This window comes from Tursiops truncatus, chromosome 4 (assembly GCF_011762595.2).
Source record: "Tursiops truncatus isolate mTurTru1 chromosome 4, mTurTru1.mat.Y, whole genome shotgun sequence".
Taxonomy (NCBI): Eukaryota; Metazoa; Chordata; class Mammalia; order Artiodactyla; family Delphinidae; genus Tursiops; species Tursiops truncatus.
The window spans coordinates 33,039,505-33,065,948 of NC_047037.1; the positions used below are offsets into that span (position 1 = coordinate 33,039,505).

General features: G+C 36.0%; 1 protein-coding gene and 1 long non-coding RNA gene across 6 annotated transcripts in view; one reads left to right on the forward strand and one right to left on the reverse strand.

Moving 5' to 3' along the window:
* TOPBP1 (DNA topoisomerase II binding protein 1) overlaps positions 1 to 26,444 on the forward strand; it is a 79,194-nt gene that overhangs the window by 45,761 nt on the left and 6,989 nt on the right. For 4 of the 5 annotated variants that reach the window (XM_033855374.2, XM_033855376.2, XM_033855375.2 and 1 more), the window contains exons 14-27: positions 744 to 1,030; positions 7,632 to 7,805; positions 7,898 to 8,007; positions 10,594 to 10,717; positions 11,310 to 11,456; positions 11,574 to 11,676; positions 13,266 to 13,458; positions 14,864 to 15,084; positions 15,883 to 16,049; positions 16,288 to 16,399; positions 18,272 to 18,435; positions 18,968 to 19,105; positions 21,855 to 21,944; positions 22,082 to 22,243. In XM_033855374.2, the coding sequence (XP_033711265.1) occupies positions 744 to 1,030; positions 7,632 to 7,805; positions 7,898 to 8,007; positions 10,594 to 10,717; positions 11,310 to 11,456; positions 11,574 to 11,676; positions 13,266 to 13,458; positions 14,864 to 15,084; positions 15,883 to 16,049; positions 16,288 to 16,399; positions 18,272 to 18,435; positions 18,968 to 19,105; positions 21,855 to 21,944; positions 22,082 to 22,243 (2,192 nt within the window). Of the gene's footprint in view, positions 1 to 743; positions 1,031 to 7,631; positions 7,806 to 7,897; positions 8,008 to 10,593; positions 10,718 to 11,309; positions 11,457 to 11,573; positions 11,677 to 13,265; positions 13,459 to 14,863; positions 15,085 to 15,882; positions 16,050 to 16,287; positions 16,400 to 18,271; positions 18,437 to 18,967; positions 19,106 to 21,854; positions 21,945 to 22,081; positions 22,244 to 26,444 lie in introns of those variants that run through there. The other variant, XM_073803805.1, reaches the window with a different exon arrangement.
* Positions 22,556 to 23,677, reverse strand: LOC141278545 (uncharacterized). The gene is made up of 3 exons (XR_012331335.1): positions 23,595 to 23,677; positions 23,081 to 23,127; positions 22,556 to 22,909 (listed from the first exon to the last, which is right to left on the reverse strand). It is a non-coding gene; the product is annotated as an uncharacterized lncRNA (long non-coding RNA).

Genomic DNA, 26,444 nt, shown 5'->3' on the forward strand with positions numbered 1-26,444 from the left:
CTCTTGTAAGATGATGGCATCCCTGGGCAAACCAGGGAAGCTTCTCCAAGCTATTACTTACTACTTTTTTTTTTTTTTTTTTGCGGTACGCGGGCCTCTCACTATTGTGGCCTCTCCCATTGTGGAGCACAGGCTCTGGATGCGCAGGCTCAGCGGCCATGGCTCACGGGCCCAGCCGCTCCGCGGCATGTGGGATCTTCCCGGACCAAGGCACGAACCCGTGTCCCCCGCATCGGCAGGCGGGCTCTCAACCACTGCGCCACCAGGGAAGCCCATACTTACTACTTTATTTAGACAACCTGGAAATTTTACAAGGCAGGCAAAGTAATATTAAAACTTCATTAAGCACTTTCCAAAAACCTGACCGTAGTTGTTAACTCTGAGTGCATGTAATTGGGATTTTCTTTTTTACTCTGCCATTGACTAAGATGACATTATTTATATAATTTTGGGCAAATTATGAGGTTTATTGAGAATATTTCAAGTTACAACAAGATGAAACAGGAAATCTAATTTCATTAATTATTTCTTTCAGTTGATGTACTTGTCTAACTCAACACATTTTAGTATATTGTCTGGTTTGTTTCTTTGAAAGTAGGTATATAACTTTGTGGTTTGAAGTATACTTGAGAATTCACATGAAAACTCACAATAAGATGTAAAAACATCACTTCTTGTGTGCCTCTTTAGACACAAAAGACATTAGTGGCTCACATTTGTTTCTTTTCATTTTAAATCTCTAGAACAAAGTCTGGAAACTGAGACAACAAACGGGGTGAATCTAAATCCAGATACTCCAGAGCATCCTGTCACAGACCTGGAAACTCACAGAAAAACAGCCGTTACACCTTTAGATATGAACCGCTTTCAGAGTAAAGCTTTCCATGCAGTGATCTCACAGCACTCCGGACAGGCTTCAGTCTCCCCTGCAGCAGGACAGCCACTTCAGAAGGAGCCCTCATTATGCCTGGATACACCATCAAAGTTTCTGTCCAAGGACAAACTCTTCAAGCCTTCCTTTGATGTGAAGGTAAGGCTTATAGAAAGTGGTGCTGGAGATAACAGTTTCATAGCTTATAAAGTAAAGCACCAAGTTCTCCATCACCTCTGAAGTTTGTAGTAGTAACTTCCAGAAGTGTTGGCAAATAGATGCATAGTATTGAATCCCTACATATATCCAGGTTTGAGGTAACAGCTAGAGATATATACGGTGTGAAATCAGGACATCTGGATTCAAGTCCTATATCTGCCATGAACGGTATGACTCACAGATCATTTAATGTATCTGAGCATTAGTTCCTTTTGTACAAAGAGCATAGTATCACTTACTCTGAAAACTTACAGGTTTATCATAAGGATTAAGTGTAATTGTGTGATGAAATAGTTTCATAAACTGTAAAATAACATAAACACATTGCTACTTACGTTTTGATTCTAGGTGTACACCCGGTGCTCTTTCTGAAAATGTCTGTTATCACTTTACTTTTCAATCATTTCCCTTAAAAAGATGAGTTAAGTGTGCATCTTTCTTTGATCTTCTGAGCACTGGAGTATGGCTCCCCTTCTGAAAAATTCATTCACAAATCAAGGGCTAATTCAAGCTTCTCAAATGGTTTCCTTTCATTCCCCAAAGATAATTTCTTCACTATTCCTTTAGTAGTTTTTGGCCTTTCAAATGGCTATTCAAACCATGTTTTTTTTTATCCATGACTTTGCAAAATTATTGTACGGTTTATCTATTGAGGTTTTACTCATAGAGTTTAATAGTTTTTACTAGTATGTTTTGGAGCAGACTTAAAGTTTACAGATTGTTCATCTTTAGAAAATAAATATAAATTGATACCCGGGACAGTTTTCTCCAAGCTAAATCTTTGATCAAATTTCTTCTGAAGTAACATTTTGTGCTGTGATTAACACTGTTCCTTGTGCCTTAAGAAGTAGAGGAAAACCACTGGTTTGGGAACTGCAAGATCTAGAGTCAGGCCTCTGCTTTTCCTCTTGCAGCCTTTTAAGGCGAGTCAACCTCTTTGGGTTTCATTATCCCCGTCTGTAAAATCATGGAGCATATCTAGATGATTTCCAAGGTCTCAAAGCTCATAGACTCTTTGAATAGTAAATGAAATAATATTAGGAGACAAGAAGATAGTAGAAATATTTCTAGTCATTGAGACCATTCTTCTACCTTGCAGTGAAAAGCTGATGGTTCTGAAATAGAAATAGTCTCAGTGAAGGTACAAAACACATTTAAAGGTTTCATTGTTTAGTCATAGTGTATTTAGCAGTGTCTCTCTCTCTCTGTCTTTTGTGATATATAAAATAGTTCTTCATCTTATAATCAGTGGTTCTTCAAATTGATGTAATATGGTATTTTGAATTTTTTCTCTGAAAACAGAAGGGCCCATGATTCCATATGGGTCACAAAATTGAACATACATTAGCCCTCACAATAAAAAGCGCCCCTTATTTAACTTAATTTTTAATTGACACACATCCAGAAAAGTACAACAAATGTGCTGATAAATGAAACATTAGTGTTAACAGTTGGGAAGACACAATACATATTCAGAAAGAGATCATTGCCAATTCTATAGAATCTTCCTCAAGTCCCCCCTTCCCATCACTTCTTCCTCCTTCCTCCCCAAAGGTAATACTCCTGACTTCTACCACTAGCTTTGTTATGCTTGTTTTTCACTTTTAAATAGGTGGAATCATAACATGTATTATGAGTCTGTCTATTTTTGTTCAACCTTCATTTAGAAGATTTGTCCATGTTGCTATCTCTATAATTCATTGATTTTATTACTGTGTAATAATCCAGTATATGGATATATCACAATTTACATATTCAGTCTACTGTTGATGGGCATTTAGGTGGTTACTAGTTTTTTGCTCTTACAAATAGGACTACTATGAACATTCTTGTGCATGTCTCTTGGAATATGTATACATGCTTTGCTTTTTGGTATATACCTAGAAGTGAAATCGCTGGGTCATCTTTCACCTTCAGTAGAGACTGACAGGCTGTCCAAATGGTTGTACCAGTTTATACTTCCACCAATAGTGTATTGAGCACCCAGTTTCCCCATCCTTGCCAAAGAAGTATTATAAGTTTTTTTTTTTAATATTATACTTGGAAATAATTCCTAACTTACAAGAAGTTGCAAAATAAAAATAGTATAAGGAATACTCATATAACCTTTTACTCAGATATGTAGAGTTTTCATTAATTTCCAGATGGAAGGATTTTGTTTGTTTCATTTTTAATTTCTAGTTTTATTGCATTGTGATCAGACTTTTGTTTGTAATATTTCTACTTCACAGAACTTACTGATCTTTTCTTTGTACCCTGATATATGAGCAGTTTTTGAGAACATTCTTTGATTTTTGAAAACATTCTTTGATAAGATATATTCTTTATCAGGGTTTTCTCTCTATAGATAAAAGTCTGACATATTGATTATATTGTTTAGATCTTTTATATCCTTTACTATTTTTTGTTCATTTAACTCTTCTTATACTAAGTGGTATTTTCAAGTTTCCTAATATTGGTGTGTTTTTAATTTCTCCCTGCATCTGATGTGGTTTTTGTTTTGAATAGATAATTGCAGTATTACTTAGTGCATAGATATTCATAACTGTTATGTAAGTAGGAATGTGTCCTTTGTCTCATTTAATGCTTTTGGCTTGAAGTGTACTTTGGTATCAGGATTTCAATCGCTTCTCTCTTACTGTTTTCATTTCCCTTATAAATCTGTGCATTCCTTCATTTTTAGCCTTTTTGGATTGCTGTGTTTTAAGTAGGTCTCCTGTATACAGCATAGAGTTGGGTTTGCTTTTTGAGCCATTTTGAAAATGTTTCAGTTAGGCAGGTTAAGCACATTCACATTTAATATGACTTATATTGTATTTGGTCTCATTTCTGTCATATATTATATTGTAATTGCTTTGTGATTATGTTTTATATATTTTTATTATATGTTTCTTCACTTATTGTGTCCTCTTTGTGTTTTTTTTTTCCTTTTGGTATTTAGGAAAGTGTTTGTTTTAGCCTCATGGTTTCTTATAGTGTTCTTAATCCCCCTTCTTAACCTTTTATATGACAGTTTTAAATTATGTCTAGATCCCCTGCTTACTGCTTCTATTGCAGTCAATGATCTTATCCTGTTTCCACCTTTTCTCTCTTCCACTATTTTTAGTTACATTTGTCTACTTTGTCAGAAAATAAAATGTTTATATATTCTTCAACCCATGGCCCTCACCCTTGTTTTAATCTTAACTCTGCATTTAAATATATGAAATGCTCACTGTCTGTCCTTTGTGAAGCTTCCCTGTCCTCTTTTGGTAGGAATGAAGTTCTGCACCTTTAAAACTTTTACTAAGGCCTTGATTCTTCAACAAATTGTTCAGATGTACTATTCTTGGTTTGCTTTTTTTTTTTTTCCCTTGAGTTTCCTGAAAATGCTGGTCCACTGCTACCTTGCTTTTTTTTTTTTTTTTTTTTTTTTTTTGCGGTATGCGGACCTCTCACTGTTGTGGCCTCTCCCGTTGTGTAGCACAGGCTCCGGACGCACAGGCTCAGCAGCCATGGCTCACGGGCCCAGCCGCTCCGCAGCATGTGGAATCTTCCCAGACCGGGACACAAACCCATGTCCCCTGCGTCGGCAGGCGGACTCTCAACCACTGCGCCACCAGGGAAGCCCTACCTTGCTTTTATGTATGTTGTTTTTGAAAATTGTAATGCCAATCTAATTATGTTGTCTTTGTAAATTATTTCCTTTTGCCTGAAAGCCATGTGGATTTTTCTTTTATTTTTAAAGTCTAATAGTTTTACAAGGATATGTGTAGATATTGATCATTCTCAATCAATTTTCCCTAATACATGGTGAGTTTTTAAATGTTTAGAATTTGGCTTCTCTGAATTTTGGTCTGAGATTAGAAAAATGGAGCTGCCAGTCAACTGAGTTGAATAGAATGCTTTGGGATTGGAGCCTAAAGATCAAGAGCTCGTGTTTTGGACACATAAAGTTTGAGATGCCTGTTAGACATCCAAGTACTTTGTCAGATAGGCAGTTACACATAAAGCCTGGAGTTTGAGGAATGGTGAGTGGTCTGGGCTAGAGAAAGAAATTTGGAGATCCGAGTTTGTAGGTAATATTTAAAGCCATATAAGAAGAGATGCCAAGAGAGCAGAAGAAGAAAAGAGAAAAGGTCTAAGGAACACCCATAGGGGCTCACATTTAGAGAAGGAAACAGCAAAGGAGACTGAGAGGAGCCACCAGTGAGGGAAGAGAAAGCCTAGAGATTGTCTTAGAGACCAAGTAAGAAAGTATTGAGGAAGGAGTAGTTCACTATGTCAGATGCTGCTGAAAGATCAACAAAGGTGAGAATAGAAAGTTGACCACGGGATTTGGCATTGTGGACGCTGGTGATCTTAACAATAAGGGTTATTGTGACATTGTGGAGGTGGAAGCAAGTGGGTTCCTACAGGAATGTGGGAAGAGTTCGGGACATTGACTATAAACTATGCGTTTGAGGAGTCTTACTGTAAAGGGGAATCAAGAAATGGGGTGCTAGCTGTAGGGCAAAGTATGATCAAAAGAAGGTTGTTTTGTTTTTATAATGGAAGAAATAACTATGCCAATGTGATGGATCAGTAGAGATCCAGTTGATGGTGCAGATGAGAGGGGAGAATTAGTGAGAGGAGTTGGGATCTAATGTTTAAGGGGGGGAAAGTACCAGAAGGAAAGCAGTGCTCATGGCATAGGTTCAGAAGGCGGGTAGACATGGTGTGGGAGCTCTGATTTCTTTTGTATATGAAGAATTCTTTTAAATGCTGCAGAGAAATTTAAAAAAAAAAAAACCAAAAAAAAACTTTTGCAAATAGAAAGCCTTACCATATTCTCAAAAAAAAGATTAAACATCCTAAAGATCTAAAAAGATAATATAGATCCTATTAAAAATGTAAGCAGAAATAGTATAAAAATTCTGAAAAGAATAATTAAGGGAAGGCACTAGCCCTACTAATTATTAAAACATCTTATAGAGCTTCAGTAATTGAAGCAGTGTGTTATTGTTACATGAATAATCAAATCAATGCAGAAGATTACACCCCATAGATAGAAGAATGCATTATATGACTAAGGGGACATTCAAATCAGACAACTGGGTAGCCATCTGAGAAAACAGTTAGGATAAAACCTCAAACCTTACATCAGAATGAATTTCAGAGGGTCCGATACTTAAGTACAAGAAAGGAAGGCATAAAAATACTAGAACAGGCCATGAGATAGTGAGTTTGTTTTTAAATAATTCCATTGTGAGGAAGGCCTTTCTAACTATAACATAATACCAAAAGAAATAAAAGATTCATATGAATTTGACAGCATTAAAAAATTCTCTACATTCAACTATGCAGATTTTATAAATATGCAATAAAAGTATTTGTTTTAAAAAAAATTCTCCATGGCAAAAATTTGACAAATGACAAATTGGGAACAAATATGTGTATATCATAGTGGGTATATATGTACATAAAAATATATACAGATATATTTAGGCAAGTGGATATTTTAAAAAGACTAATAACCTAATGGGAAAATAAGCGAAGGATAGGAAGAGATATCTGTCACAAAAAATTGAATAGAAATATTATACATGCATGAAGGTGTTTAATCTCATTCAGTATAAGAGGATGGAAAACTATACATGCATGAAGATGTTTAATCTCATTCACTATAAGAGGATGGAAAATTAAAGCATGCAGATATATTTTTTAACCTATCAGATTGGCAAAAAAGAAAAATCTGATTACCCACTGTGAAGTCAAGCATGTTGGGAAACACTAATGCTTTGCTCATGAGAATGTCAGTGTTGGTGCGCACATTTTGCTTAAATGGTTCCCTTTACTCTTGTGTGTACAAAATGTGTGTGTACAAGGTTATTCACTACATTGTTATACCGGCAAAAGATTGTTAATCTAAATATTCATCAGTTGAGCACTGGTTAAATACTTACTGCTGTATACATGGAATACTATGTAGATGGGAAAGAGAATGAGCACAAGCCCTGGACAGCAGTGGCCTCTGCTCACGAGGGAATTGTGGGTGGCTTGGGAACAGGAATACATTTTGTACCTTTGAAGATTTTTCACAATTCTCAGCTCAATCTAACTTTTTAACCTTCTTTATAGTTCATGTCTTATTTATATCCATCCTTGCTTACTTGTTTCCGTCTGTGTGTTTTGTTTGTTTACTTGTTCATTTATTTTGTTTTTTGGTATCATTAATTTTAACCAACTTCAACTCTAAGATCAGACAAATGTGGTAAGTGCTGCTGAAAATGTAAACTTGTCAGTCTCTTTGAACTAATTTGCTGGACAGTATGAAATTTCTTCATAATAGATACTAGTTCAGTCTTTTTATTGTTGTTTAGAGGAAAACTGGAGGAGGTTAAAACTATAATCCAATTAATATTGAGGATTATTCCCTTTCTCTCTTTACCTCTTTTTTCTCCCTTTTTCCTTTTTCTGTTTACCTCTCTCTCTTCCCTTCTCTCCCCTCTTCTTCCTTTCTCTCTCCTTTTCTTCTCCTTTTCCTCTCTTCCTTTCTCCCTCTCCCCCTCCATACATACAGGATGCACTTGCAGCCTTGGAAACTCCAGGAGGTCCCAGCCAGCAGAAAAGGAAACTGAGTACACCACTCTCAGAAGTCATTGTCAGAAACTTGAAACTTGCTTTGGCAAATAGCTCTCGAAATACTGTCGCTCTTTCTGCCAGCCCTCAACTGAAAGATGCCCAGTCAGAAAAGGTAGAATTAAATCTCTCATTATAAGGAAGTTTTAGATAAAAAACACTTAAAACAATAATCGTTGATCTGTTTCTTTTATTTTCCATGGGCAGGAAGAAGCTCCAAAGCCACTTCACAAGGTAGTGGTATGTGTTAGTAAAAAACTCAGTAAGAAGCAGAGTGAACTAAATGGGATTGCAGCCTCTCTAGGTGCAGACTACAGGTAGTTGGTTCATCTTTCTGTTTGGTGGTACGGCCTAAATTTATAGGGAAACCTAAAACTTTTGTGAGCATCTACAAAAAACATTATTTTGACTTTTAGTTTGTCATATTATCTACAAAATCTCTCCAATTGATTTTTAATTTAGCACATCCTTTTAAAATATTCTCTCCCATATCAATTCACTCTTACAAGTATGCTTTTAGGGCATGTTTAACAAATATATGAGAACTTATTTTGTGCCACTCACTATTCTAAAAACTTGGGATCCATGAATGAGTATAATCTAGAAAAAAATCCTTGTCTTCAAGGAGTTTATAGTCTAGTAATACATTTAGGTCTGACATTAAGCATGTTTCTTAGTGATTTTCAAATTAGAACCTTTCTGTAAGTAGTACTAAGTACTGCAGCACTCCTGAATTAAAAGTGTCTTTTTGAGCATGTTTGAATTTCTATCATTTTTACTACTCTGGAGGCATAGTTTATCAGATCCACTCTCAACCTGACAGCCAGACTAGAGACAGGTCTCTAGCATAAATGGCATCAGTATCAGGGAATGAGAGACCCTTGCCTATTCCGGCCAATCCTGAATTGATTGTATTCCTCCATTGTCTGTGGAGCTTGCTTTCTTGATCACCTGTTTTCAGCCATTCATAGATAGCACAATGATTGGTTTTACAAGTAACAAACAGTTTGAGGAACATGATTAGCTTTATCTTTCCCTTTGGTAAGTCATTTCAGTTATCTTTCTTTTTGATAAAGAAATTAGATCAGGAGAATGTAAAAATAAAATGGGTCTGTGATAGTTATAAGCATCTTAGTGTTTAATTCATCTATTGTCGAAGGGTAAAGGTTTCTTACTTATTATAACTATTATTTGTATTGTCTATTTTATAGACATATTATTCTATAATAATTATTATGTAATTGTCTAATGTTATGTAATTACTATTATATTTATATTACTAGTTGCTGAGGGCTTAGTATGAGGCAAGTATTATCTCATTTCATTCTCACAGTAGCCCTATGAGAGTATTCATATTTGTCAAAATTGAATGCTTCCTTCAGTATTCCATTTGGATGTGGACTTGATGTAAGATTTAAAAGGAACATATATGACTTGTGTTTCTATAAGATTTAAAATGCCAGTCCTGGGAATTCCCTGGTGGTCTAGTGGTTAAGACTGCACTTCCACTACTGGGGGTACAGGTTCCATCCCTGGTCGGGGAACTAGGATCCTGCATGCTATGCAGTGCAGCCAAAAAAAAAGGAAAGAAAGAAAGAAAAAATTTGCCAACTCCTGATCTATCTCCATCTACTGTCTATAACCATTGATGGTCTGTTCTTGAAGGACTAAAAGGCACAGTTTTTGTATTATCACAGTGGAGTCAGATAGTAGTAAACCAAGATGATTCAGGCAAAAGATATTCCTTTTTTTTTGAATTATCTTGATAATTTATTTACATTTTACTGTTTTACCTCACAGCAGAAATAGAAACAATTATTAGAAAGACTGGCAATTCAATTAGCAGGGGGTTTTTCACTATTATTTCTAAGGACACATGGACAGTGAGAAATAGAATGTTTATAATATAATTTAGGAGGGAATATTCCTTCTTAATTTGTTTAACTTGGCTATTTAAAAAGTTCAGAAATAGGAGTTCCCTGGTGGTCTAGTGGTTAGGATTCTGGGCGTTCACTGCTGTGGCCAGGATTCAGTCCCTAGTCGGGGAACTGAGATCCCGCAAGCCGAGCGACGTGGCAAAAAAAAAAAAAAAAAAAACACGTTCAGAGATATTTCTTAATTAGGAAATGGGAAGTATGTTAGGTATCCATAAAGAGAAACCTCCCTTTATTTTGGTGATTACATTTAGAATTACACTTTTTATTTCCTCCTTGGTTTTTACTTGATCTTTTGAAGGATGACATATTTTACTTTTTTAGATTATTTTCCTAAAATAATCAAGAAAATATTAAATGGAAAGAAATCAGGAGCATAATGTAATAGCTAAGAGTGTGAGTTTTGAAGTCAAAACTGGCTCTACCTCTTATTCACTGAATATCCTTGAACAGGTTACTTTAACCATGCCCTTCAGTTTTCTTATCTGTTAAATGAGTAAAATAATACATTGTTTTAGGATTGTTGTGAGGAATGGATGAAATAATGCTATGTAAAGTACAGTGTGTTATGGGGCACAGAGCAAATGTACAGTGAATAGTGACTGCCAACAACTGGAAGACAGATTGGATGCTTTGCCATTTCATTAACTTGAAAATACTTTTATTGTTATATCACCTTTATAAAATGATATTATAAAAGAAAATTGAAAATTTAGAAAAGTATACAAAGGAAAGTAATATTTTCAAGAATATCCTTCTAAATATGTCTCTGCATTTATATACCTAGAGATATATGTATAAAATTTGACAATGAAAGTGGAGCCTGTCATTTAATGTTTTTTGCTTCCTCTGGTTCTTGAAAGTTTTGAGAAGGTCAGAGTATTCTGTTTATAGACAGTAATGATCATCTTAAACTAATGTAGTTATTTCTCTCAGGTATTCATTTTTGTGTGTGTTTGCTTGTTTCAGGTGGAGTTTTGATGAGACAGTGACTCATTTCATTTATCAAGGGAGACCAAATGACACTAATCGGGAGTATAAATCTGTAAAAGAGAGAGGAATACACATTGTTTCAGAGCACTGGCTTTTAGAAGTAAGCCATACTTTTTTCCCTCCCCTCCCTGTTAAATGAAAATGCATGTAAACAGTATTTCAAGGCACAAACCCATTACTTTGTATGTAAACAAGTTCGATAACCTTAGTTAATTACACATTTCATATCTTTGGCATCAAAAAATTAAGATCTTTAATCCTTAAATGCTTAACGAGTCTTTAATGGGTACTCTTTCAGAGTCTCTGATTCTTTTTGCTAATTAAAAATGGTATGAAAGAAAATTTTATAATAATTTGAGGAGAATTAATTTAGCATGCCAATACAGCTTCTTTTCTTTCCTCTTCTTCCCTTTCCTTTTCTTTCTGGGTATTGCCTGGAATGTGATAGATACCTTGGCAAAAGCATAGAAATAGAATTAGATTTTATACTTTAGTGGACATGACATTTAAAAAGTGAGGACAGTTTGTCATTTGATGGAATTTTTAAGTGTCAACTACTTTTCAAAACTTTAATTTTGTGGACTCTTGCCATCTTAAAACATAATGTATTGGCTGTCTTTATTCTACTTAACATCACTTATTTGCTAAGATTTTTTTTCAGTCCTGTTTTAAAGCACACCATTGTATTGCAGTGTGCCCAAGAGTATAAACATCTTCCTGAATCTCTTTATCCACATACTTATAATCCCAAAATGAGCTTGGATATCAGTGCAGTGCAAGATGGCAGACTTTGTAATAACCGACTACTCTCAGCTGATTTGACAACGAAGGATGATGAGGTAGATGATATTGATGATACATTTACCCCCTCTTTAAGCTGAATGTACAATCATATACTGCTATGAAACCTTATACTGGGCTTGGTTTGAGAAATGGTAATTTTTCTCCTTCAATAGCCAGATCATTTGCCTGTAGAAGAAAATGATATAGACAGTATGACTACCAGTAATAAAGAACCAGCAACATCAAATGGAAATGGCAGGAATGACTCTAAAGGAGGTAAAATATTTCAAATTACAAACAAAAAAAATTTATAAATATGTATCTTTAATATGGAATGCTTCCTTTGCATCAGATGGACAAATAAAAGTTTTTTTCTATGTTGCTGAATACAAGTAAAGCATATATTTGAGGACTGAATTGAGGTTCCATGCCAATCATTAAGTAATAGTTAACAAAGCTTTAAGTGATTTTAGTGTGAAACCTGTGAAATGTGTGGAACTAGGTATTTTACAGAGTTAGTGTGACACAGCCCTATTCTATTAAAGGTAGGTGGAGTTGGTAATTTTTTAAACATTTGTCCTTTGGTTCAGTTCCTTTCAGTGACTTTCAAAAAGTTTTATTATGTGCACAATATATTTTAACATAAATTCACATGGTTTTAAAGGTGCAGAAGGAGGTGTGAAAAGTTTCTCCCACCCTTCTGATGTTATTTTCTTATGGAGCCTTCTAGAGCTGTTTCATGCGTACAATCAAACATGTTTTCTGGGACTTCCCTGGTGGTGCAGTGGTTAAGAATCCACCTGCTAATGCAGGGGACATGGGTTCGAGCCCTGGTCCGGGAAGATCCCACATGCCGCAGAGCAGCTAAGCCTGTGTGCCACAGCTACTGAAGCCTGCACACCTAGAGCCCGTGCTCCGCAACAAGAGAAGGCACCGCAATGAGAACCCCGTGCACCGCAACAAAGAGTAGCCCCCGCTCGCCACAACTAGAGAAAGCCCGTGCGCGGCAACAAAGGCCCAACACAGCCAAAAATAAATAAATAAGTTTTCTCCTTCCCCACTTTTAAAAAAATGCGTAAATACTGACTATTGTATATTCTGTTTTATACTTTGATCCTGATCTTTTTATTTAGCAGTTCTACCTGTGGAGTGTCTTTATTAGTACATAGGATCTTTTTCAGTCATTTTCCCTTTTTTTGGCAACTGTATAGTATTCACAGTATGAATGGCCCACTTTATTTAGCCAGTTCTTTGTTGATGGGAATGTAGTTTATTTCTAATTTCTTGCTGTTATAAAGAGTACAGCATTGAATAACCTTATATCTATAGGTGTCCTCTTTTTAATGGATTAATATTTTCTATTTTTCTCACCCTACCATAGCTTTCCCTGTCTATGATTTACCTGTTTAGTTAGTCCCACTCTGTTCATTCCAAAAATCTTTATTTAGTACCTACTTCAATGTTTAGTCTACAAGGAAACCAAAGATAAGTATGTTGTGGTCTGTGTTTTTGAGGACCATAGGGGAAAATCATAAATGACTGTAATGTACCTTGGTGTAGTACAGAACATGAGAGGGTCAGAAGCAGGCAGGGAGCTCTACAAAAGGATGACGACTGTGGGTCTTAGCACAGTGTCTGCAAAGGGCTTCCTGATTATTTCCTCTACAGTCCTCGTAGTAAGGGTTGCCTTTATGTTCTGCAGGATTCATAGTCTTAGTACATTACTATAGCCTATAGTAAGTATCTGATAAATGTCAAGTTAATAAATTTATGTTCAACCAAATCTAGACAAAATAGTTAATGTGAATAGGGTGTGATAGAAAGGAGAAACTTCCCTTGATTGGTGTATTTGTGTTTGTTTCAAGCTCTGACACAGACCTTGGAGATGAGAGAGAACTTTCAAAAGCAGCTGCAGGAGATAATGTCTGCAACTTCACTAGTGAAACCCCAAGGGCAGAGGACTTCCCTTTCAAGAAGTGGTTGTAACAGTGCCTCTTCAACCCCTGACAGCGCTCGCTCTGCCCGCAGCGGACGAAGTAGAGTCCTAGAGGCACTGAGGTCCGTACCTGTCGCTGGTGGCAGAATAGCTTTTCCTTCCTCCCTTCCTTCCTAACTTTTCCTTCTTCCTTCTCTTGTTCCAGGCAGTTCTAGAATTCTTACTTGGGGACAGGAAGCAGAGGTTAATTCCATACGAAGCAACTGCTTCCTGTGAGGCATGAGTAATACATTTTATTACCTCCCCTGAGAAGGAAATGATTTTAAGATCCAGTTTGCCTTGTTTGAAATGGATTCAATGGATAGTCCCCTCAGTTCTTAATATTAGAATTAAATAATATTGGTATTAAACAGTAAGTGCATATATATATGTGTATATATATATTTAAGCAGTTACTTCTTATTGGAACTACATTTGTTTTGTATTTTCTTTATAAATCTGTCTTCTAGGGAAGGTGATTACAGATCTTAGTGTGATGTGACTTAAGTTCAGTAGAATAACTTCATCTTTTCCTTGATAGAAAAATCTCTGATTGATGAATTATGGTACTTATATCTTGAATTAATTTAACTGTGCATTTATCTACATTAACTGTATATTTCATGAGGCTATTTCTTTTATCTGAGTACTGAGCAAAAATGGTTTTTTGTTTAATAGACCAGATCATGTTTTATCATTTTAGAGGGCCTAAATCTTGTGTCAAAGTCAGAGTAAATAAATAAGCTCTGAGAATAAAAGGCCATCTTCCTTGTATTTGAGGCAAATGAACACTTTGGGAGTACCATCAGCTTTGGCAAATTATTTTTACTAAGATTCCATATATATATGGAATTGAAATATTCAGTATACACAGTGAAGGAAGATATTGGAATTCTATTTACTTTCCAGTGGAATTGTTACAGTTATACCATAAAAACATGTTTCACCGTAGTTCACTGTAAGGCTGTTCTACCTAGACTCTGGGAGGTTTGGTTACCAGTAGCCAAAAGGACCTGCTTTTAAGGCAGCCTGTAGATAGTACACTTCCTGTGTAATTATAGTTCTTACTATTTCCAGTGATAAAAATACAACTATTGACTGGTCAGCAAAGTAACCAGGTTTCTAAACATTACCATGTTACCCTAAGCCTATATAATTAAGAGAAATCCCTTTTTAAAAGCAGTAATCATTTAGAATTTTTTAAAATTTCTTGACAGTAAACTCCCCCTTTGAAGTTTTAAATATATGGACATTCAGTCAAAATATGTGTTTCATTTTCTAGGTAAAACAGATAAGTTTCTGGAAGAAACATTTTAAAAATTAAAAATTTCCCGAAGTTCACTTATTCAATAAGTATTTTCAAGTGCTTACTATGTGCTAGATGGTGGACATATAAAGGTGAACCACCAATTTACAAGACTTACAGAATTTATGAGTGGGATTTTGTTATGGCTATCCGTTACTAAAATTGTGACTTTTATTCCTTAGGCAGTCTCGTCAAACAGTACCTGATGTCAACACAGAGCCCTCCCAAAATGAACAGATCATTTGGGATGACCCTACAGCCAGGGAAGAGAGAGCAAGACTTGCCAGCAATTTGCAGTGGCCTAGTTGTCCCACACAATACTCTGAGCTTCAGGCTGATGTTAAAAAATTGGAGGATTCTCCTTTCCAGGAGCCTTTACATGATTCAGAAATTGCTGAACAGGGTAATGAGAAAGAAATCTATTTAGTTGTTTGTATTAGGTACATGTTGACCTCTTGACAATAAACAGATAAGCACCTGTGGTTACTGTGGTTCTCTGAATTGTACATGCAAATGAAAAACTCACTAGATGTTTTAAGTTTAAACCCAAACCTTAGATTTGGGTAAATTGAAAAATATATTTTGATTCTTAAATTTGGAAATTTAGGGTTAGGCATTTTTTTCCCTGTACATTTTTCCAGTCCTTTTTGCGTTGTGTAGTTAATGCTTGGTTTTTCTTCCAGTCATCTTAGTTACATTTAAGTCTTCTTCTGAATTCCACCCAGCACATACCTACATTTGGAGTTGTATGTGTTTCTTTCTGGATTCCCTATCCAACTTCCTTGGACTTTACCTTGAAAACAAAATACTTCCCATCTCTCATCATTGGTCATTTTCCCCCCCTTTCTCTTTCACATGATTATATCTCTATACTAGATATATAGATTTATCTCTGCTTCTGATTTTCTTCAGGTGTAGAATTGCTCTCACTTTTAAAATTTTGTTTACATTTTACTGGTGAGAGCATGGTACTTAAAGAAAGGGTTAGGCAAACCCACAGAGAAGCCATTTGCCCTTTTAAAGCTAACTAATTGCATTTAATTATAAGCTCTAGAAATAGGTTACTTTTTTTGCATGTACTCTTTACATTCCAGAATTTGTGTTTAATTTCATCTTGGCTAAGACAGATGAGAATATTTCCTAGACTTTGTTCTTAGTCGTATTTGGATAACATCACACTGCAGCATTTTATTGCCCTCAGCTGTCTGTGATCCTGAGAACATATGTGTGACTGAAGCCCCAAAACACCCGATCTCTGAAGAACTGGAAACTCCAATAAAAGACAGCCACCTGATCCCTACGCCTCAAGCCCCCAGTATTGCCTTCCCCCTAGCCAACCCACCTGTGGCTCCACACCCTAGAGAAAAGGTTCGTTTATCCTTAGTTTGGTGATAAGGCTTTTGGATATTGCTCTTATGCTGCATTCAGAATTTATTGATACCAATATCAAGGGTTCATCGAATGTTGAAAACTGCATTTCTTTGCACTCTATTATTATTTCTATATTTGATAACTCAGAAGACTAAGTAAAATGTCACTATAAAAGAACATAGGCCTGATAACTTTTTAATGTTAATTTTTTCTAAAATAAACTCTTCCATTCCAGATTATAACGACAGAGGAGACTCATGAAGACTTAAAAAAACAGTACATATTTCAGTTGTCATCCCTGAATCCTCAAGAACGTATTGATTATTGTCATCTGATTGAAAAACTAGGTACAAGTATTTTACTTAGGTCAAAAATGTCCCATATAGTAACCTTATTTGGAAGTCAAATGTAGCTAATTATTGATATCATTTGTAAGCTGTGGAAATTGAGATTAAAAAGATGGGTAACTTGCCTCAGGCCATACACTGAGTCACCAGTAGAACTTTGATTTTATAAAGCTCTAATCTAAATCTAAAGTCACTGGGTCATAGGATTTAAAGATTTAAATTGAAACCAACCATTAAGGTTTAAGAATCTTATGCTGCTTTGAGCATTTGTTCATTGTTGAAACCTTGGACAAAATCAATGGAATTATAGACTTAAAATATGATTAAAACTACATTTTTATGAAGTTGAAGGTACAGTGACATCCAGACAGGAGCTCCTCCTCATGTGACATTCTTATACCACTAGTTGTCAGGCTCTCCATCTGACACCATTCTGAAAGCAGCATACTAGGAAGGTAAACTTTCTAGGAGCTACATTTTAAAGAGTGGAAAGAAAGAGGTGAAATTAATTTTAAATATATATTTTATTTAACCTAGTATATGCAAAATATTATATTCAATGTGTAATTAGTATAATATATCAGTGAGATAATTTACCTTTTTTTCTTACTAAGTCTTTGAAATCTGGGATATATTTTACACGTACAGCACATCTCAACTTGGACTGGCTGTGCTTCAGGTGTTCAGTAGCCACATGTGGCTAGTGGCTACTGTATTGAACAAAGCAGCCCTATAGAGTTAAGAACATTACTGGGAAGAACTTAATATGACAACTTGACCTAGAGAAAACATTAAGAAATAATGGTTGTTTTTAATAGTGGCCCTGAATCATCAAGAAAAGATTAAATGTCATTTAGTGCTATCCTTTTAAGGATGTGGAGAACTATTTATTCTGTTGGTCACAGAATAAATTTGTTATGTAGAGTTAGATATTGATATTAGGAATGGAATTTTTACCTATTCTTTTGTCACTGTGATTCTGGGTGAGTTACTCTGTACCTGTGTCCTCATGTGCAAATTGCACATAACAATAGTGCGTTCATAGAGTTGTGAGGATTAAATGAGTTAATACTTTCAACTTTCAACAGTCCCTGGCATGTATATAGTAAGTGCTCAGAAAGTCTTGTTGCTATTATTAGAGTCATCTGTAAAGCATGAGTGGAGTTCCATTGTTTTGTTGAAATCTTAGAAAGTTCTTGATACTCTGCCTAACCTCTAAAGTGTAATCAAAAGCCATGCTTTACATAAGCTTACATTTACTTATGCCTTCTTCTGTCCTCAAAGTCAGACTTCATAATACATATCTGAAAAAGGGTTCAGCTCCCACCTTCTTCATCTCTATTTACCTAGTGTTTTCCTCCCAAGCTTCTGTGTGGGTCTACTGACCTTATTTCCACTAAAAGCAGAAGAAATAGTTTCCCCCTTTGAACAAGGATTTAGTATTGAGAGAGCAAAGAATTTTTGTTAATTATATTAGATCTAATAGTGGCATTGTAGCTGTATGAGAAAATTTCCATGTATTTTAGAGATGCATACTGAATACATAGGGATAAATTAAAATGATATCTGGTATTTGCTTTAAAATGGTTAAGCAAAAAACGGGGTAGTTTGAAGTAAGGATGGTGAAATTTTGATAATCTTAGCCAGTGTATGGTAGCCAGTGTATGGGGGTTCATTTTACTGTTTTATCTACTGTTGGAGTTTAAATTTTCATAATAAACATTATTTTATTAAAAAATATATGTAAAGTATGTTAGGGGGTTTGTTTATTGGTACATTTTGTTTATAAATAATTCCTCTGCATAGTTGAGGTACATTTTCCCTCAGGAAAATTTAAGAATCAATAAAGTACCTATATTTTTTCTAATCAAGGTGGATTAGTGATTGAGAAGCAGTGCTTTGATCCCAACTGTACACACATTGTTGTGGGACATCCACTTCGAAACGAGAAGTATTTAGCTTCAGTGGCAGCTGGGAAGTGGGTGCTCCATCGCTCCTACCTTGAAGCTTGCAGGACTGCTGGGCGCTTCATGCTGGTGTGTATGCAAATTCATGTGAAGGGTTGTTTTTCTTTAAAAGTAAAGGTCTTAATAACTGATTCCAGCACATAAAATATTAAGCTAATTATTTGAAATATTTTGGTTCCTAACTGACCATTGCAGTAATATCTATCGTGTACTTTTTGACGTTTTCAATCAAGATCATTCAGGGATCTCGCCTGTGTAGACAGGTAATCAAGCTGTTAATACATACCTCTTTTGAGACCATGTCCTTCTGTGAAGTTCATCTTACAGTAGGTGAAGCCCAATAATCTATTACCAATTGCTAAGATATAGTTTCTTAGAAATGTATGCAATATTCTTCTGATTTCTAATTAAAAGCCAGATATACTTGACTTTCATACGAAGCCAAATTAATCTACATTTCCTCCATGCTCATAAACTGATGCTTACTTAGTATCCTCTGTATTTAGAGGAATGGAATGTATAGCTTGTAACTCTTATTAGATTGTGGATTCTTTGAGGACATATTCTATGAACTCAAAAGTTTGTTGGACTAATTCTCTAGGAAGAAGACTATGAATGGGGAAGTAGTTCCATACTTGATGTTTTGACTGGAATCAGTGTACAGCAACGAAAACTAGCACTTGCAGCGATGAGATGGAGGAAGAAAATCCAGCAAAGACAAGAATCAGGCATTATTGAGGTATTAACGTATATAATTATGTAGGTAGTATAAATGGCATTCGATGTCATGACTAGTCCAGATTTTTTTTTTCAGAGAATGTGCTTGACAAAATAAGAATAATTCTATTTGTCTTTTATCACTTGATTGATATACTTAATTTGGACATTCTAAATTGAGCTTAGTGTTGATTCCTAATTCTTCTAATTATGATCAGCAGTAAGATATATATAATGTTGATAGCTCTCTTAAAAATCATTTATATGTGTAAAATGTGACCCATACTGTATTTCTTCCAAAGAGTCTTTCTAGCATCCAGCTTCAGGGCTTCTCAACTTGGGGTCCACAGACTCTCCCAAAGGAGTTTTATAGATCAAATTCAGGAAGGCTATATACACTTTGTTTTTGTTTTGTTTTGTTTTGTCTTTTATTGGAGTATAGTTACTTTACAATGTTGTGTTAGTTTCTGCTGTACAGCAAAGTGAATCAGCCACATGTATACATATATCCCCTCTTCCTTGTATTTCCTTCCCATTTAGGTCACCACAGAGCACTAAGAGGTCCCTGTGCTATACATTCTGTTCTCATTAGTTATCTATTTTATACATAGTACTGTATATATGTCAATCCCAGTCTCCCAATCCATCCCACCCCCTCCCTTCCCCCCACTGGTATCCATACGTTTATTCTCCACATCTGTGTCTCTCTGCTTTGCAAATAAGTTCATCTATACCATTTTTCTAGATTCCACATATATGCGTTAATATACAGTATTTGTTTTTCTCTTTCTGACTTATTTCACTCTGTGACAGCCTCTAGGTCCATCCACGTCTCTACAAATGACCCAATTTTGTTCCTTTATATGGCTGAGTAATATTCCATCATATATATGTACCACATCTTCTTTATTCATTCCTCTGTTGGTGGACATTTAGCTTGCTTCCATGTCCTGGCTATTGTAAATAGTGCTACAATGAACATTGGGATCCAGGAAGGCTATACACTTTGGATGGGGGAAGAAATACATCCTTATTTTTACTAACCTCTAATTGAAAGTTAACATTTCCTTCATTGTAAGTCTAGGCAACAAATCGCAACACTATGAACAGTACTATGATTTTGCCCCGCAGGAATCAGATATTTTTGCTTGTATTATGATTGCAACTTGAAATACTGTTTATGTTTGTCACAACTTTAAAATAGTACATACAGACCTCCCCAACTTGCGATGGTTCGACTTTATGATGGTACAAAAGTGATACACATTCAGTAAAAACCATAGTTTGAATTTTGAATGTTGGTCTTTTCTCAGGCTAGCATTATGCAGTACAGTATTCTCTGGTGATACTGGGCAGAGGCAGCAGCCACAGCTCCCAGTGAGCCACGTGATCATGGGGGTAAACAACCGATATACTTAAAACCATTCTGTTTTTCACTTTCAGTATAGCATTCAATAAATTACATGAGATGTTCAACCACTTTATTATAAAATTGGCTTTGTGTTAGATGATTTTGCCCAACCACAGACTAATATAAGTGTTATGAGCATATTTAAGATAGGCTGGGCTGGTAAGCTATGATCTTCAGTAGGTTAGGTGTATTTAAATGCTTTTTTTTTTTTTTTGGCTGTGTTGGATCTTAGTTGTGGCACATGAGATCTTCATTGAGGCACATGGGATCTTTCATTGCAGTGCATGGGCTCTTCATTGGCGTGCGGGCTTCTCTCTATTTGTGGCACGCAGGGTGCATGGGCTCCTAGTTGTGGCGCGTGAGTTCCAGAGCATGTTGACTCTGTAGTTTGCAGCACGCAGGCTCTCTCGTTGAGGCATGCAAGCTCAGTAGTTGTGGCACACAGGCTTAGTTGCCCCACGGCATGTGGGATCCCTGGGACCTGACCAGGGATCGAATGTGCATCCCCTTCATTTGAAGACAGACTCTTTACCACTGGATCACCAGGGAAGTCCCTTAATGCATTTTTGACTGAACCGTATTTTCAACCCTATGATGGGTTTAATATAGAAGCACGTCTATTATTTTGTCACAGATTTTGAAACATTTTGATACTTTTCAATAAAATGGTTTCTTTTGTAATACTTTGTATTTTATTTTGGACATTTAAAAAACATTCATATGGTATGGAAATTACATCTCAATATAAGCTGTTATTTTTTTTAAGTTATTTAGAGAACAGATCCATAGGTTTTACTAGACTTCCAAATGGGTCCATGGCTCACAAAAAGGTTAAGAACCTGAGTTATATCATCTTTTGTGTTATATTCTGAGTTCTCTGCTGTCTCCAAGTCCCTGTTAGCCTTGATTCCCTTTCTTTTAAAGTAATTCCACAGGCTTCTGTTAATTGCTAATTCTGTACTTAAATATTTTATGTTTCAAATTTGTAAATATTTTCAAGAGAAATATTAACTGGAGGCTTCATCTCATCTAAGAAGCTGTGCTTTAGGCTCTACCTTTGATTAGTTTTAAGAAAAAAATAGTAGAAAAGACTAAACAAATGTCACGTTGCTTTGTTTTAATGTTACCAAATCATTAAAACATTTTCCTTCATTCTTCAAGTATTTATTGATGGGCTGCTGTGTGCCAGACACCGTGGCTATGTGTTTCAGAGTATTCTGACCAAGATAGTTATCAGTGTGTTCATCAGAAGTAAAGATTATAAGGTTATTCATTGACAGAGAAAATAATGTATTTTTTATATTATTTTGTCATTTATTTTTCCAAATAATTTCAACACTGATTATTTTTTTATTTGTAGGGGGCATTTAGTGGGTGGAAGGTTATTTTACATGTCGATCAGTCCCGAGAAGCAGGATTCAAACGCCTTCTTCAGTCAGGAGGAGCAAAGGTTTGTATTGACAAGGTTGCTGTGATCAATTCTTGATTTTCTGTGCTTTGTGAAATGGTAATCCTTTATGTGTAGATTATACAGTTGAACTACTTTGAAACACTGATAGATTGTGTTGCTTTTTGTTTTTTCCTTAGGTGCTACCTGGTCATTCTGTATCTTTATTTAAAGAAGCTACACATCTCTTTTCTGACTTTAATAAACTAAAACCAGATGACTTGGGAGTTAATATAGCAGAAGCTGCTGCCCAGAATGTGTACTGCTTGAAAACGGAATACATTGCTGATTTTCTTATGCAGGTTTGTAAGATCCTGTCCTTGACCTCCTCACCACCAGAAATGTGCTTATATGCATAGAGACATAACTGCACAACAAAACCCTCGGCTTGTTATTCATAGACTGTTAATCTCTTGTTAGTCTCCCCCATTCAACCCCTTTCAGTTTCAGTCTATTTTTTAAAATAATGAAAACCTATGTAAACATTTAGCCTAGAAGTTAAATATGAAATGGGTATAAAAATCTGGGTACCTCTAAAAGTGCCCTCTAAAATGTTGGAATATAAAGAAAGCAGAAATTGATTGCGCGAGTCCAAGGAGAAACATTTACCCAAGGGTCCTTTTTAAATTTTCTTGACCTTTTGTTTCGATACACTGTAAATACCTGTGTTAGACAGTAAGGGAAATGAAACACTACATGGAGGGCTCACTATACTCCTGTTCAGAATTGGCCTATGTTGGGTGGTTTGAATGGGCAAAGAAAAATCTTGACACTGGAGTGCCTAAAATGCCATCAGGAATCAGCAAGGTATGACACATGATTGTAAATGTCTTACAACAAAGGATTTCAAACAGATTAGTGTAGAAGTAGGGGGAAGCCAAAACTAACCTGCTTTGTGGTTGTTGCTGCTTGTTTTTGGAAGTTGGTCAGCTTTTAATAGGAGTGCCTGAAACATGCATGCAAAGCCTCTGTCATAAAGCAGTGGGGTGTATTGATTAGGACTTAGTAAACCAGTACTAGCTCTCCTTGAACATCTAAATAACTTTTTAAAAATCTCTATTTGTTGAGACATGAGGTTTTAAAATATTACCCACTGGGAAAAGGGCAGGGATTGGGGGAATGTAGAGAACTTCCCATACCTCATCCCTCCAGAAATTTCTGATCGTTTCAGGGATACAGCTGCCATCTAAGATGGGACCCAACATAGATTAATTGCTTAAACTTGTGCTGTGTTAAACTTGTACATGTGCTATAATTTGGGGGTATTTTTTTCTTTTTACATAAAAAAGAGTGTATAGAAAATATGTTCTGGTTAAAGAATAGCAAAATGTCATTCAGGTGCCGAGGATAAGAAATAGAAGATTGCTAGTCCCATAGGAACTCCCTGTTGCTCCTTCCCGGTTGTTCCTGCCTTTCTCAGGGTTGTAATGTGTGTCAAATACTAGATGTCTGGAGAAACACATTGGGGGAGTGAGCTGCTCTGTATTTCTGCATCTGAGCTTATTATTGCCTATCTCTAGCTCTCTGGAGTAAGTCAAAACAGAACACTTCTATAGTGTGAAGCAGCAGGCTAAGGAGGGGAGAGCAGCAGCTTCATGTCAAGTTCATGGCCAAGATAAGCCAAGCACAGATAGGACTCTGAGATAGGCTCACCCCAGTGTTCTGACTTCAGCTTAGAAACTAGGTGTGGTGACTGCAGGGATCTTTGTCACCCTCTGTCTACTTCTGTACACTGCCATCGTCCCAGGAGCTCCATTCACCACCATTTGTCTCTTTTCTGTTGAATCTCCTCTTTCTGAATTGCATGTCATCCTGATCTGCTGTCTCATTGTGATGGAGGTCTCTTCTCGTAACTTCTTGAGAGGGAACACATGGAAGGTAAATTGAGACTTTCTATGTGTGGAAATTCTTTTTTCTATTCTCATTCCTACTAGACTGATAGTTTGGCTGGGCATCAAATTCTAGGTTGGAAACTGCTTTCTCTTAGACTTTTGATTGTTTGTCTCCTTGCTTCTAGTATTGCCATTGAGCAGTCTAAAGCCATCTGATTCTTAATCCTTTATATGTAACTGTAATCTACTTAGGAAGTTCTTTTTGCCCCAGTTTCATGAAATTTCAAAATGATACACTCTCATGAGGATCTGTTTATATTATGCTGGGCACTTGGGCCCTTTCTGGTCTGGTAACTTCTATCTTTGAGTTCTGGGAAATCTTGAATTATTTCAGTGATGAGGGGTTTTTTTCCCACTTTCTGTTCTCTCCTTCTGTACTTCTGCTATTTGTATATTAGATTTTATTATTTTTCACTTATTTTTATCTTTTTGAGAGATTCTTGCAGTTCAATATTCTATCAACTTCATTTTGCTATCATGTTTTAGACCTGTTTTCATTTTTTGAATTTATATTTTATTGTTTTAATGTTTTCTTGTTTCATTGATTAATACCTTCTGTGAGCTCTCAGAGGATTTATTGATGTATTTTTTTTAAGTTTTCTTATCTCTGCATAGTTTCTACTTCCACCAAGCTGTGTTTTTCCCTTTATCTGGGTTTTTATCTTCCATGTTAGAGGAATTTATCAGATATCTAGTAATTCTTGGTTTTCTGTCCATGATTAAGAGTGGGGGGTAGGGACTTCCCTGGTGGCACAGTGGTCAAGAACCAGCCTGCCAGTGCAGGGGACACAGGTTCGAGCCCTGGTCCAGGAAGATCCCACATGCTGCAGAACAACTAAGCCAGTGTGCCACAACTACTGAAGCCTGCGAGCCTAGAACCCATGCTCCTCAACAAGAGAAGCCACTGCAATGAGAAGCCCGCGCACCGCAATGAAGAGTAGCCCCCACTTGCCGCAACTAGAGAAAGCCTGCACACAGCAATGAAGACCCAACACAGCCAAACGTAAAAATAAATAATTAATTTTTTTAAATATCACTTAAAAAAAAAACAGGGGGTAAAAAGCTGCTTAGAAGTACTGAGCATAGTTGGGTCTTGTCCATTTTGAGCTGGGTGAGATGGTGTGGATGAACTAGTTATTGGACACCTCTCCTAGATTCATAACTTTATGTGCTTCTTGAATTGTTTCATTTTTGTCCAAAGAGGAGTCTTCTGATCTGCCTAAATGATGAGTCTGGCCACCTTTTTTTTTTTTTTTATTAACTATAACCATTATGCTGTGTATTATATTCCCACAGCTTATTTATTTTATAACAAATTTGTACCTCTTGACCACCTTTATCCATTTTGCCCACCCCTCACCCCCCTGCCTCTGTCAAGCAACCACCAGTCTGTTCTCTGTTGTATCTATTGAGTTTTGAGGATTTTGTTTTTTTTAGATTCCACTTAACAAGAGATCATACAGTATTTGTATTTCTCTTTCTGACTTTTTTTGCTTAGCATAATGCCCTCAAGGTCCATCCATTTTGCCACAATTGGCAGGATTTCCTCTTTAATGGCTGAATCATATTCCATTTTGTGTGTGTGTGTGTGTGTGTGTGTGTATACGTGTACATACCAGTTTTCTTTATCCATTCATTCATTGCTGGACAGTCATGTCTTGGCTGTTAGATATCTTCGAGTTAATGTTTTTGTTTCCTTTAGATAAATACCCAGAAGTGGAACTGTTGGACCATATAGTAGTTCTGTATTTAATTTTTTGTGGAACCTCCATACTGTTTTCCAGAGTGGCTGCACCATTTATATTCCCACCAATGGTGTACAAAGTTTCCATTTTCTCTGCATCCTTGCCAACATGTGTTATCTCTTGTCTTTTTTATGTTATTGCCAACATGTGTTATCTCTTGTCTTTTTTATGTTAATTATCCTAATGGGTGTGAGGTGGTATCTCATTGTTGTTTTGATTTGCATTTCTCTGTTGATTAGTGGTGTTGAGCACCATTTCATGTACCTGTTGGCCATCTGTATGTCTTCTTTGGGAAAATGTCTATTCAGATCCTCTGCCCATTTTTTAATCAGTTTTTTTTTTTTTTTTTTTTTTTTTTTGCTGTTGAGTTGTATGAGTTCTGTATATATTTTGGATATTAACCCTTATCAGATATATAATTTGCAAATACTTTCTCCTATTTGATAAGTTGGCTTTTCATTTTGTTGATGGTTTCCTTCACTGTGCAGAAGTTTTTTGGTTTGATATAGTTTCACTTGTTAATTTTTGCTTTTGTTACTTTGCTTTTGGCGTCAAATCCAAAAAATCATCACCAAAACCAGTGTCAAGGAGCTTGCTGCCTGTTTTTTTCTAGGAGTTTTATGGTTTCAGGTCTTATGTTCAAGTCTTTAATCCATTTTGGGTTTATTTTTGTGTATGATATAAGATAGTGGTCGAGTTTCATTCTTCTGCATGTGGGGGTTCCGTTTTCCCAACACTATTTATCGAAAAGACTGTCTTTTCCCTATTGTATATTCTTGGCACCTTTGTCGTAAATTAATTGATCATGTATGCATATGTTTACTTCTGGGCTCTCTAGTCTGTTCCATTGATCTGTTTTTGTGCCA